General features: G+C 37.9%; 1 protein-coding gene across 1 annotated transcript in view; it reads right to left on the reverse strand.

The window, feature by feature from the left end:
• Positions 1-3822: 3822 nt before the first annotated feature.
• The window catches only part of tmem121ab (transmembrane protein 121Ab), a 48027-nt gene continuing 37230 nt past the window's right edge, over positions 3823-14619 (reverse strand). Inside the window, exon 2 of the mRNA XM_051138526.1 lies at positions 3823-7366. Within this exon, the coding sequence (XP_050994483.1) occupies positions 4507-5457 (951 nt within the window). The 5' untranslated portion in view covers positions 5458-7366 and the 3' untranslated portion in view covers positions 3823-4506. The remainder of the gene's footprint in view (positions 7367-14619) is intronic.

The following is a 14619-nucleotide window of genomic DNA, read 5'->3' on the forward strand; positions in this document are numbered from 1 at the left end:
ATTGAAATAAAAAATGACAAGAACAACAGAACTAAAACTTCAGCAAAATTTAAAATGAAAATGGAACATAAAAAAGTATATCAAAGTATACTAAAATAACACTGATGCTTACTGTATATTCAATTTATATTTAAATTTTCTAATATTTTCAGGTTTCCTTTGCCAGAAGTAACCTATACAATTCAATACTTATATTTATTAAGAGTTGAATCCATTACAGCACGTGAATGAAACCCAGTAGCATTTCTTTCATCATGCGTTAGGCTCTTTAAAAGTGCAACCATGAATAGGCCGCAAGTTCTGTTACATTTATAATGAAAAGATGATGAAATGCAATGCGAATGTGCTTATCATGCATTGAGAATACTTTTTTAAAATGCATTATACAGGCCTCAAGTCAAGTCAAGTCTTTGTCATTTTCTGAACACTAAACACACATTTGAAGGCTCGCGACCCTTTGACTGGTTTTAGAGCGAGGCTGAATCTTTAATGTTGTAAAGCAAATGAAAGAATGCCTGAGGGGCTGCTGACATCTGAACGGGCTTTATTGATGCATTTCGAATGAAAGGTGATGTTCCTCCATCTCTTTGCTCTTCACTGTGAATGATAACAAGTGTGCGTCTTACCATTGTGCACAAAAATCAACTGCAGGTCGTTTTACTTTTTTAATACTAGATGCTTATTATTCACAGACTCTTCCTTGCATTTACAGTATGTGATTAAATATTGTGGTAAACACCCACACTGCTGAATTATAGATCACAGTGTAATGCTGTAGTCGCACCATAGGCTGTTTTGGGCTGAAGGTTAAGACGGAATGTTTAAAATTTATCCTGAAAAAGATGTTTTTGCACTGTAATATATGTACTCAGATGTAGCCGCTTACGCAGATGTAGATGTAGGTTAATGGTACGTACTGTTCTCATATTTTTCTCATGAGATTTAATGCCATCTAATAACAAAAATAGATTTTGTTGTTGTTTGGGTGTTTTTGGGTGAATTGCCATATTGAAACTGATTTTAGTTTGGTTCCAAAATGCTATAAATCCGTTTTGATTAATTTGAGTGAAGATGTGTTTTCTGTGGCTAGATGAAAACCACTATTTTCTGTTTCAAACTTTAACATAGCATCTTTAGCTTATAATAACATTCAAAATTTAAATCCAGATTTTAATTTTCAGAGATTTATTGTAAAAACTGATGATTTTTCCCCCCAAAATGCAATAAATCCATCAGGGCTCTACGCTTACTTTTCTTTGTAGGAGCACTTGTGCTTCTAACTTAAAAAATTTAGGAGCACAGTCAACATTTTAGGAGTACCTTCCAAACAATAAACAAAAATTCTGATCAAAAATTAGCCTTCCCATCATGAGGTGATATTTGAATCCTTAAAGTAAATTAGAGGGGATTTTTGAAAGTCATCTTTTATGTCAAATTTTAAAAAATATATATTTTATAAGCTTTTTTAAATTTCAAATTAAAACAACAGAATAAGAATAAGTTACCAATCAAATGAAATCAGTATTAACAAAATTAATTTGTACTACAGAGGTGGAACAAGAAAGTGGCTTGTAGGTGTATTTTCATATGTCTAATGAAGCTCAGAGGTGGTGTGTGTGCAATCAACTTCATAAATTCATATTGAGTTTTAAGTATAACATTTTTAATATAGAAATATTAAATGATTTAAATAACTGAAAAGAAGATACTTTAAAAATTAAACTAAAACAGTAGGTGGCGGGTTTAATTACTGAATCGTATCATTCATTTGATTCCTTCGAACGGCTGATTCATTCAGGAATAAAGCAAGTGACTGTCTTTATGGAATGGGTAATTGATTCATTGACTCACTAGATCCATTTAAAAATGCATGTTCATTCATAAAAGAAACACAGCTGTGTTTGAACAGAGATGCACAGTAGCTCAGTTGTGACTTTGTTTCGACAAAATAGAGCAAAACCAGGCAATAGTGTTATAGTCAGACAATGTTAGTCATTTAATATTAACTTTTTGTTTATTTAACTGTTGTATTAAATCAGTATGTAATTTACAAACTCCCTTAAAAATCATTAAAAGCTGTCACTCATCTTCATCGCGATCTCACAAAGTTCCATTATAATCAACAAAGCTCTCTACACTGCACAGTGAATCTCTTATTTACACTCTCTCTACACTTTGTTTTTTGAAAGAATTCGTCAGAAATGTATGTCATACATTACTCAACGCTGAAAACTAAGATGCGGGGTGTTTTCAAAGCGCTGCCTTTACTGTTTACAATGTGTGAAATGGTACACTGTGATTGGCTGAGTGGATGTATCGCATTTTGCAGAGAAGGGAGACTGGCGTTTGTCGCGGTTTGGAAAGATACAGACAGAATAACACGGCGGACATCAAATTTTGCGTAAAATTAAAAACTGCCTTTTCAATACCGACCAGATACAATACTGATTTTGGCAGGAACTCAGTTTTGTAAAAAATGGCGTTTATTGCGTTTTGGAACCAAACTCTTCATCTTAACCCCCTTGAAACTATATTTACAGTCATTCTCACTTGTACATGTGTGTAATTGCTGAATGACGTAGAATAGGGCAGGAATTTTAGGGCAGGTGTCTTCTGTTAGTGCATGAATATCCCTCTCTGGTGCAATTCAGAAAAACATGCAATCAGTGTTCTGTTGTTTCTAAATAGTGTTCAAGTAAATGGTGTGTTGCTGTATGAAACACTTTATCATAGAGGCATATTCATGCTGTCAGATGGTGGGTGGACGCTAAAGTAGAGAAATTCTTAAAAAGCACAATATGCAGTGGAGTGAGTCAACATCACCCGAGACCGCCCACCATATGCAGGTGGCAATAAATTAATGTTGCTGAAATGGAATACATCAGGTTGCTACATATGCTGAATACATCAGACGTGGATGGTAAATGGTTTTCGCATTCGCACTGCGTGCGGAGGGAAGGCTGTTTAATTCCGCGGTGTCCAGGCCTCAGTGTTTTAGGAATCAGTTTCACGCTGTGTGGCTTTAGAAAGGTGAGTCCCTGCTGATGGGGGCCACGCGTAATTTATTTCATTTTCCCAGATGCCATTTACCCCTTCCATCCGCTTCCGCAGACACGGTGTGTTTACTCAAACATTAGAGGAACTGATTTAAACAAGGGCTGAAATGGAAATGCTGTGATCCTATGTTCATGTGGAGAAAAAGTGTGGGATGGTTGGCAGGGTTGCCAGGTCTGCGTAATACAATGAGCCCAATGGCCAATCAAAAACAGCCCAATGACCATATCCCAAATATCAACATGCAAAAACCACTATACTGTAGTGATCATAAACACAGCTTACAGCAGGGATCCTCAAATCTGGCCCTCGAGATCCACTTTCCTGCAGAGTTTAGCTCCAACCCTAATCAAACACACCTGAGCATGCTAATCAATGTCTTCAGGATCATTAGAAAATCACAGGTGGGTGAGTTAGATCAGGGTTAGAGCTAAACTCTGTAGTGCATTGCCCTCCAGGGCAAGGTTTGAGGAACCCTGGCTTACCAGTGGTGCTCCTTCAAAAAACATAACATCTACTATAGTTTTATCATTGGTAGAATTTAAAATATTTAATTACAAGCATTTCTGTCAAATATAATTTATGCAGTATGTCAAACTGTGAACTCCTGGGGGAAAAATCTACTTGTGGCAACATTTTTGAAGTAGCCCAATTCTGTAGAAAAAAACACAGACTTGGCAACCTGGGACTGGCAGTTCTATTAGCATAAAAACACTTTCCAAATTGCATTTTTTTCTTATTTTTTATTAAATACAACTGAATCCTCAAACAAAAATGTAAAAAAGCAAGTACACAAGTGGTATATATAATAATAATAATAATTATAATAACAATGATAACAATAATAATCCATATACCAACCAAGTGGAAGTGCATTCACTGACTTTTTCCTAAATAATTCCATAAAGGTCATCGGACACAAATTTCTTACATTTCCCTCTCATTCTCATTTCTTTAAATGTCAACACATCGCAGCACAAGCGCAAACACATACTGCAGGCATGTAGGACTACTCCCCGAAATTGGTCACAAACATCAACCTCACCTAACCCTCAATAATAAACTCATTGCACTCTAGTTCCGTTCTCCCATTCAGTACTTGCAAGAGAGGTAAATATCTGATGCACCATGACAACAGGAAGCCAGACACACAAAGTGGATGTGGAAACAAGAGTTTAGTCTCTCAAACAGGAAAAGTATTTTTCATCACAGTCATTCAGCTACTGTACAGAAAGAAAACAGCACTTGGTTCTTCATTGCCAGTTGTGGAGAATGAATTATAAAACACTGAATGTTTTTCTTGGAACAATACAGCTCATATTTGGCTGAGTTACCTCAGTCCACAAGAGGACCGAGCACCTCGTAATGCTGGACCAAAAACACCCCAAAACAGTTCAACAGTTCGTATCTGGTAGTTTCAGTTAAAGAAAATCCATGGTTTTGGCTCCTTGGTCATGTATCCATAATCTCCCGTGCTGGGGTGGGTTCATGTGGGAGGCTCGTAGCATTTGGCAAAGCTTGTCCATGTCCCACCGAGTTCTGCTGGACTTCCATGGGAATTCCGGTTGCGTTCTCTCGATTCGGGAATTCTCTAGATTGTTTCCGGTACTCGAGAAAGGTGCACGCCTTGGTCGCGATGGCCACCACGTTCTTGCCAACGAAGATAGTGGAAACCCGGCTGTCCTGAAAGAGTACCATGTTGACGCCACGTATTAGGATGGTGACGATGTTGATGGTGACCAGACTGAGAAGAGGATAGAGCATCATCTTCTGGGGGGACACGTGGTCGCCCTGCACGCTGATCTCGCTCAGGGACACGCAGGGAAGAATCAGAAGCAAAATGTAGCAGTAGAAGAACATCAAACCTTCCGCCCAAATGGGCAAACCCGTCCGCTGCGGCTCCCAAAGGTTTGCCTGCATATCCAGCAGGTCCAGCAAGTCCAAAGCCACCCAGAAGAGCCGACCCCTCATGTCCTCCTTTCTACGAAAGGTACGGACGTATTCCATGCTGTCCAGAGCCACCAGAACCAGATAGAGGCCTGGCACACAAATGGACAGCAATAAAGTCAAAGCTTTCCGGGCAACAGTCTCCAGACTCTTGCGATCAGCCTTACAGTTCTGGAAGACAAAGTAAAGCTTTATCTCCAACACAAAGATATAGAGGAACCAAAGGATCATGGCGTATCCTCGTCGTGCTGTTCGCACTTCTGCTCCGACCCAAACCGCCACGTAGCGGAGGACGATAAGAAAGCAGACATCCCCGACCAGGACAATGATGCAGACGCCGATCTTTCGTGGCCCCTGATTCTGCTCCACCAGGTAGGCATCCATGAAGGCCATGCTGGTCATGATGACAAAGGTGGTAAGACACACGTGCCGCTTGTCCGGTGGTGGCAACACCATGCTGAGGGCCACCACCGCATGCACTCACTCACAGCAATGTTGTCCACTCCGTTGCACTTGGGTTCGAAGGACTCTTCAAGTTGGAGCTGGTTCGAGCAGTTGCTTTTTCATCCCAGTTTTGTGAACAGTGGAGGTATTTGCATTTCTAATATTTCATAAACTTATCCCAGGAACAAAGTGAAAAGGAATTGTCCTACCAAAAGCCAGTTGCTCACAATGCTTTGCAAGGCTTGTACTGATTGTACATCTGAAGGAATAGTGTTAAATTATACAAAGGGCCAACAAAGGTCTACAGCAGGGTTAATTTGCGATTGAAATTCAACTTTTGAAGACCTAGTGACCTAGTTTCACAATCTCGGTCTCGGCAAATGATTCTTCTCTAACTGATCATAAATCTGAAGAAGCAGTGCTAAATTATACAAAGTTCCAAAGAAGGTCCAGTACAGGATTACTTTTCAATAAAAATACCACTTTTGAAATCCAAAGAGACCTATTTCACAGTCTAGGTCTTGGCAGATTCTTCCCTGATGCACTAAATGGAAGAGAAATCCACTCATTAATCAGCAGGGTCAGGCTTTACTGTGCTGGTTGGATTGACTGTCTTTTCAGTCCAGTTCTGCTAACTTTGAAGGCATTTGCATTTCCAATATTTTGTAAACTTGACCCAGGAATGAAGTAAAAATAACGTATTTTACCAAAAAAGCCAATTGCTTCCAATTGACAGTTTGATTCAAGGCTTTGCAAGGGTTGTAAATCTGAAGATACAGCGTTAAATGATACAAAGTGCCAAAAAAGGTCTAGAGCAGGATTACTTTTCAATGGAAATGTAACTCTTGAAAACCAAAGAGTCCTGTTTCACAATCTTGGTCTTGGCAGATGACTATTCTCAGAATAATTGTAAATCTGAAGAATTTGTGTAAAATGAAACAAAGTTCCAAAACCGGTCCAGCGCGGGATTGCTTTTCAACAGAAATGCAACACTTGAAAAAGAGACGTGTTTCGCAATCTTGGTCTTGGCAAATGATTCTTCCCCGCGCACTAAATGGAAGAGAGATCCGCCTATTAATCAGCAGGGTCAAGCTTTGCTGGTTTGGAGGGGCTATCTTTTCAACCCAGGTCGGTGATTTTTAAAGGCATTTGCATTCCCAATATTTTGTGAACTTGACTCAGGAACAAAGTAAAAAGAACTTATCCTACCACAAAGCCAATTGTGTCTGATTGACAGTTTAATTCACACTGCATTGCAAAAGTCGTATTGATTGTAAATCTGAAGACAAAGTGTTAAATGATACAAAGGGCCAAAAAAGGTCTAGAGCAGGGTTACTTTGCAATGGAAATGCAACTCTTAAAGAGCGAAGAGACCTGGTTTCACAATCTTGGTCTTGGCAGATGATTCTTCCCCAGTGCACTAAATGGAAGAGAAATCTGCCCATTAATCAGCGAGGCTGTATTGATCCTGTTAGACCGCACGCCTGCCCGACCTCAGCATTCTCGATGAGATGCCATAACTTTCCTCTTTCACGGTCATGCGATTGGAAGGTGATGTGAGGATACATGGGCTTTCCCGGAAGCTTGGCTTGAATTTGCTGGATCGTGGGTCAGAGTTCTCCAGACTAAGTACGGTCGTTTTTCTTGTAACAGGAAGGTAACTTTGTGAAAATGGAGTGTAGGAACCCAACGCCCAGACTGTAGACACTCAGCAATTACCGAGCAACATTTGTTTGCGTCTGCCAATGTGGAATTGCTCAGCAGTGGAAGACTGACTCTTGAGGGCGGGTGGTCTCCATCCATAGATCATCCAGACACAAGGTCAGTGGCTCCAGGGGCTCCACATCTGTCTATGGCTCCCCCAGGGGGAATTTCTTTTACTGAGCTTCAGTTTCATCCTCGCCTGCTCTTCTGACACGACCTGGAAAGAGAGAGGGAAGAAAAGGAGCTGTCAGCACAAAGTGGATAATAAATCATGGCTCACTGCTTGGAGCCGACGGCATATCCGGTCCTGCCATTGTGTCAGCATCATTTAAAGACATGTGATAACAACATTGGGGAAATACACTGCGACACGGCCACTTATTCATTTGCACGTTTTAATAATAAAACTGTACAATCCTGTGCAGTAAACCAAGACAATATTCCAGCATTGATTTAAGCTTTACATGCACAATGATTTTCTTCCTTTTTTGTCTTATTTTTCATTACAAATATCTAAAAGTTAACATATTACGCTTAAAGCATGAAAAAATGCCACTGGAGTAAGAAAGATTCTTTTTTAATGAAAAGAAGAGTGAAGTAAATGAATCTTTATTTAGGAATTTTGTACTGGAAAGACTGAAAATATACTAAGAAAATCATTTTTTGTACTGTGAGAGTAAAAGGTCAAAGGACATTTGAGGATCCACTCAAACCTTTTTTTATATTAGTTTTTGATGTTAGATTTATACAGATTTTATAGCATGGACTTTCATTTAACATGTCATAAGTGCATATTTTTATGAGATGTCCATGAAATGTCTTTGATCTTTGATATTTATTTAATCACAGTTAAATATTTTATTGCGCAAAACTGCTTTTTCATCACACACCAGACATGTCTGGGATCTCAGTTTTGTTTCTTTTAAGTATCAACGGCGTGTCCGATGTTTCTCATATAATTATTTTACAGTTGACATACAGTAAGTGTATAGAGCGATAAAATAAATGTTGATAGCAGTTCAGATCATTTGATCTGAGAAGAATTTGATTGAATTTGACTGGCATGTGATTGCAAAAACTGGTATGGTTTAACTGGTTAAACACGGTTTAAGACATTGTTGAAACACCAGAGATTTCTTTTTCTGAGAACCAGGAGACTACAGCAAAAAAAAATTCTCAAAAAATTTTCTCTCAATTTAATCCAATTTCTGTCAAGGAGAAACAATTGAGCTATTAGGGTGATCACATTTTCTTTTCTACAGGATCACTGAGCTTGAAAGTTGGCTGAGGGAAAAGATAAAAGGTGTAGAGGTGAGTTAGTTAGATCTGATTACTACTGAAAGAAATATCTAAGAAACAGTTATTCACAAGACACCAAATTAACACAAAGACCAAAGAGTTTCACTCTAAGATAATGTTCTTTTTCAAGGCTAATATTAAAACGAATGCAAGTATGGCCTGTCTGGCCAAGAATGACGTAATTTCTAATCATTTGTTTGATGTATTCATGCAGGTCAATAAACTTCCATCATTAATAATTCAAGCTGAGAGACTGGAACAGTGTTTGGAGATCCATTTAGACCGACCTGTTTAATATTCACACACCGAGCCGCTGGCGTTTGTCTGATAGCCAAGGTCGCAGGAGTGCTAATCAACACACTGGGCTGACATTTCACAAAAATTAAACACAAATAATGAAAACTCGACACAAAACACAGCTCAATCTCATCCGCTCGACTCATCCCAAATTAAAATATCAGTCTGAAAACTGGAGGGAACAACAACAAAGTTTTAAATGAAAGTAAAATTGAAGTGTATTTTTAATGCAGACCATCAGGAGATGAGTTAAGCTCTCTGTCATGTCCAACACAATCTTATTAGCATTTGGCAGAGTACACAGATAGCAGACATAGATCTCATTTCTATGCCTGTCAGCTCAGAACGGGGGCAGATTTAAATCAATGTAATAGTCTACAGAATGATGCATTAGCGAGCACGGGGTCTTACTACTCTGTGTCTGTAGATACTTCACTCCGATCCAGCCTAAAAAAAAATCACATTATGCCACTTGAATAAGAAAACACTAGAAGTGTTGTACTTTTTCTGTATCTGCTTTGTTGTTCTGGAAAAAAATATGATCTGTATTTTTTCCCCCATTGAATTACATTCACAACATGTGGCATTAGTATGCATACTGTCATTTACAATAACTGTTTACTGAAGCAGATATCATTTAGATGTATAATTTTACAGTAAAACGTTTCATTTACAAAATCATGTCACCAAAGGAATTTTAAGAGAAACATCTGTAACAAAGTTGATGCCAAATCCCTTGCAGACGGATGAGACAAACCCAACCACCAGCAAACCAGACAAATGTTCCTACTGTTTAAACTTGGCTGTGTGAAATCTTAATGTCCCTTCAATGTAACTTCCTTCAAAGGGAAGACAAGATTATATTAGGCACAGCTGTTCTCAGACAGGAGCTATTTCACTGACAAAATCCCATATCTTTATCGCTGCCTGAATTAAAACAATGAATTATGAAATACAACCTCTTTCAAGGCCCTAATGCATAATGAGAAAATCTGCAATATTCATAAAGACATGTAATTTAAAAATGCACTTTGTCAGTCGTCCTTTTCTATATCAAGTGGTGCAAAATGACTCAAAATCGGATTAAATCTGTTGGTCTCGGAGACTAAAGTATCCTGATTAAACCTAATTAGTTCATTTGTTTATAAAATCTTATAGGAGCAGTCAGTGGTCATTCATTTAAAAGCATCATGCAGAATTGAAAATGAAAGTAAAGTAGTCATTTAGCAGAAAGCTTTTTTTTTAAAGTACTTTGCTAAAGACAATGTACTAAATTTAGTAACTGATCAAAATAATAGATGGATTTGGATTTGCTCACTAAAAATGATGCGTTTATATATAGTTATCAAAATACAAACAGCAGGAGCTGGTTGAAATCACCAGTGCCAATTAATTTCAGAGCACAGCACAGGTTTTTATCAGTCCATCAGTAAACAAAATCCTGTGTACAAGCTTCTGAGGAAGATCCAGCTGCATTTGCCAAAGATTGCGAGGTTCACGGCATCAAACATTTGGAAGATTTCCAGGAGTTTTATTGGAGACACTTGGTATCAAGTAAACAAGATATTCATGAGCAGAACTGAATATTAGTGATAACGGGGCCAAACAGTGTGTGAAACGTCAAGCGAGTTCATGAAAATACATGGACCCCACAGGTGCAGAATACATTCTGGTGTGAAAGACTTTCATGGTTTATTGCTTTTAAAATGAAAGGACAAAAAAGTGCTGTAATTATGTGGTTTACAATTACACTGCTAAAATTTTGACATAAAATAAGAGCATCAAAGACTGAAAGAGCCACAGTAAGCTTTTAACTTTTGTATCATTTATACAAAGTGTGAGGAATTTCTGAGCAAATCAGCTGTTTAAAACTTAGTAGGCTTAATATGTACAGCATCATGAATAAATTATGTATTGCTGTATTACTGTTGCTGTGCAATTTTTTTTTTTTTATTTCAGCCACTTAACTTAATAAACAAACAAATAAGGTAATTGCAACGTTTTATTTAATAATCCAGACTTTCTCTCGTAATTTTGGCCTTTTTTTTTACATTCAAAGTTCTGAAATAAGATTATTGCGAGATAAAAAGCCAGAATTCTGTGTTTATATCTCACAATTCTGACTTTTTTTTTTTTCCCAAAAATTGCATTTTTTGTAGTACGAATTAGCTTTTGTAATGTAGTGGTTTCGAGCTCACCTTTTGTTGTTTACAAGCGCAAGTTCTCATGATGTCACGCAAAAGCACACGCCCTGGTTGGTAATAATTTGTAAAATAAAACATAATATTTGAATTTTAAAAGTGTATTGTAAATATTCAGTTGATTTTAAGGTCTGTAGTAATTAATGTATTTTACATTGTATTACCTTTCTAATTTACACTGCATGTCAGTAGCCAATTTGTGCACTCGCTCATTTGCTGTTGCTGGTTTGCGCGTTCACGTTTTCGAGCGCGTGTGATGAACCTCACAAACGACATGATTATAGTTCATACTCGTAATAAATATACCAAACCCTGGAGCTTAGAGTGAACTTCTTTTTCATGAGGGTGTAATTCTGGAGAGATCGTCATCTTGACTAGCTTTCCTTACTGTAAATGGGATTGAGAAAATTAAAGTTGCTGAAAACACCCGCTTGATTCGCGTGATCGACAATGCCTCATCTCTACTTTTAAGGTAAGATTTTATAATAATATGTACGTGATGGCGCTGTGTTGCTCAAAAGTAGATAATAAAAGCTCTAGGTACACATAAAAATGGAATTGTAATTTGATTCATCATTTGATTGAGCAGACTGATAAAATATAACAGGCCTTCAGTTAGAAAACAGTCTTCAGAAGAGGTGATTATTATTATTTCTGCTGAATATCCGTTTAATATATAGGGAAGTTGTCACAGCACTGTTAATGGTTAACTACACGGTAATTTTCATCTATCCATCTGTCTATCTATCCATCTTGTTACAGTTATATTGACAAGAAACCATAATGTTCAACAGCATATCTTTATTGAAACGTTAACAGCTTTATATAATTAAACTAATAACAAAATAAATACATTTTAAAAAGCAACTGCAACAAACATGTGACAACATGCCCCAATATAAAACAGCCATGCCTTGATAACACAATTCAGCATTTCAGTTTGAGCTCTTTTTATTTAGATTTTGACATGATTTGGATTTATTGTGTTCCCTAATTGTAAAAAGAATTATTTTATTTTTTTACTATGTATAAAAGCTCATATGTATCAACCACGTATAGTCTACTTTGCTCTTAGACATAAGACTGTTTAGTTGCCTTAGACATCTGTAGACAGTTGCTTTCTAAATGGCCATTTTTGGCCAGGATAAACTGCAATGTGGACCAGATTTTATGTCCATAATAAAGTATCTAGCAGCCAGAGAAGTTTAAGAACATCCAGCTTGGTGAATCACCTGGCACTGATGCCACTGTTTAGACATCACTGCAGTCGCCGCCGCCATATTCAACCCTAATAAAGTCTACAGCGTGAGTCTGTGTCTCTGCAAGGAAGTACACTATGCTGTCTCCATTACGTGAACAAGGCTTTCAGATGCTACGCTGGCAGTACTGTTGGCGTAGCAGATGTCTCCTGACATCCGTTTAGAATTTAAAATGTTTCTCCTACTTCTCATGCTGACAGAACACGGATCTACATGACATGCTAGATGTCTGTTTTACAAGCCATTATAAAAAGTAAACACAATAATATGGACTTTGTGCTGCTTTAGAGCATAATGAAGTGAAAAGGCATTCTGAAGTGTTAAATATTCATTGGAAAACTATTTTCTGTGGCTCGTGAGGACGCCTAGCATTTAGTGCCAGTGTGTCTATTTGCTCTCAGCTAAATATTTAACTTGTGATTTTTCTTAAGCCAACTGTGCCAGCTGTTTACCCGAGGGCCGGTTGTTTTACTCCCTCAGCAGAAGTCATTTTAAATGTATATTAATTCCAAGGCATTAGCAAGGTCATGAAAATGTTGGCACACTAGGGCGCTCTCATTTAGTCCTGTGTAATTATTCATGGCTTATTCTTATTCGGTCACTTTAAGGAAACTAGACGAGTCGGGACATGAAATTAAATGTGGGGCATCCATACTGAGCTCTCATTAAAGTCATGCAAAATCACTTCTCAACACTAACCCGAAGTCATTTCAAAGATAATTCGCCCAGACCAGTTGAGGGTTGTTGTGAAGGCAAGCATCACTGTTGATATTGCTCATTCTCGGTGGGTTGATTAAACCTATAACCCACTTTTGGCATGTAACTCGTCCCGCAGCATTTTATTTTCACCTGGTGGATAATAAAACTTAATTGTAAACCAATAAGTAACCACCACAGTGGCAATACAGTGCTTGGATGTTGTATTTTTGTAGGCCGAAAGCTGGAAATGCGTTTGCATTGTAGTACTTCTGCTTCCATCGTTTCAAAGTTAATGGGTTTTTTGAATGGGTTTTTAGTTAAATGCCTGAAATAAGATCTGTGGTTAGTATAGGCTCAAGATATTTTCAAGTTTTATTCTACAGTATAAAATAGATCAATAAAACCCCCTTGTGGTTTTATTAAAGCTCTTACTTGTCTTGAAAAAGGCAGTTGTTAACAAGTCAGAGACATTAAATATCAATAGACCCAAGAGAAAATGCATGTACTAACTAGTTGCTTTCACAACCTCTTTACCTATGTTTCTATCCACCTATTTTTATGCACATTTTTGGATATCACATAAAAAATGGTTGGAAATGCCAAGATGTGCATAAAAACTTATGCACTCAATTGAGTCAGGTGTTTATATATATACATATATATATATATATATATTGTCTTTTAGAGGATGTGCATAAACTCAGGGCCATAACCACCATAGACCCGTCCCCCTCCCCCTCCCCCCAATAATTATAAATGGCCAAACTGTCCACCCCAGTTTTTGAAATTCTTGCACTGATCTGCTGCACTCCATTATGCGGGATGATAAAAATGTTTTTGAAAATTACATTTTCAGCTTGGTCTGCTTTAGCGGTGTAACAGTAGATTCACATGGGGCGTCGGTGTCAGCGTCTCTCGTTTACTTTGAATGGAGTGACGTCAAGCGTTGCTGAACTGAATTGTGGGTCCATTGCGTTGCGTCTCTGGTGTTGCTCGCAGCGGAAGATGCAAAATTTGTAACTTTTTAAGTGTCAATATTGGTGTCAGCCAATCAGATCACCTTACACAAGTTTCAGGATTGTTCTCCATATAATAGACTTGATTGGTGCCCCGATTTTGAACTTCCAAAATGCAGTTTAAATGCAGCTTCAAAGGGCTCTAAATGATCTCAGTCGAGGAAGAAGGGTCTTATCTAGCGAAACGAATGGTCATTTTTTTCGAAAAATAAAAATTGGTATATTTTGTTTGGCACAAAAGCTTGTGTAGCACTGGCTCTGGGATACGCGTTCACAATGCTATGAATCATGTCTAAGTTCATCTGTGTACTCCGGCTCAAAAAGGTAGAGTATGGTTCTCCATCTTATATTCTCTTACAATTGCAGAATCATCCAACATTGTTGTACCTTTTTGTTTGTAAACAGCGTTTGACTTACTTGCACTTCCTTAGTCTTTGCACGTTCGCTTTGTAAACACTGGGTCTATAGTTCTGCCTACGTTCCGCGTGACCTTTCGATGTGATTCAATAATACATAGCGTCGAAGATTCGCATCCCAGAGCTAGTGCTACACAAGCTTTTATAGTGCTACAAATTTTTGTTTTCCCAAAAAAATGACAGATCGTTTTGCTAGATAAGACCCTTCATCCTTGGCTGGGATCGATTTAGACTACATTTTGGAAGTTCAAAATTGGGGCACCGATGAAGTCTGTTATATGGA

This window comes from Labeo rohita, chromosome 20 (assembly GCF_022985175.1).
Source record: "Labeo rohita strain BAU-BD-2019 chromosome 20, IGBB_LRoh.1.0, whole genome shotgun sequence".
Taxonomy (NCBI): domain Eukaryota; kingdom Metazoa; phylum Chordata; class Actinopteri; order Cypriniformes; family Cyprinidae; genus Labeo; species Labeo rohita.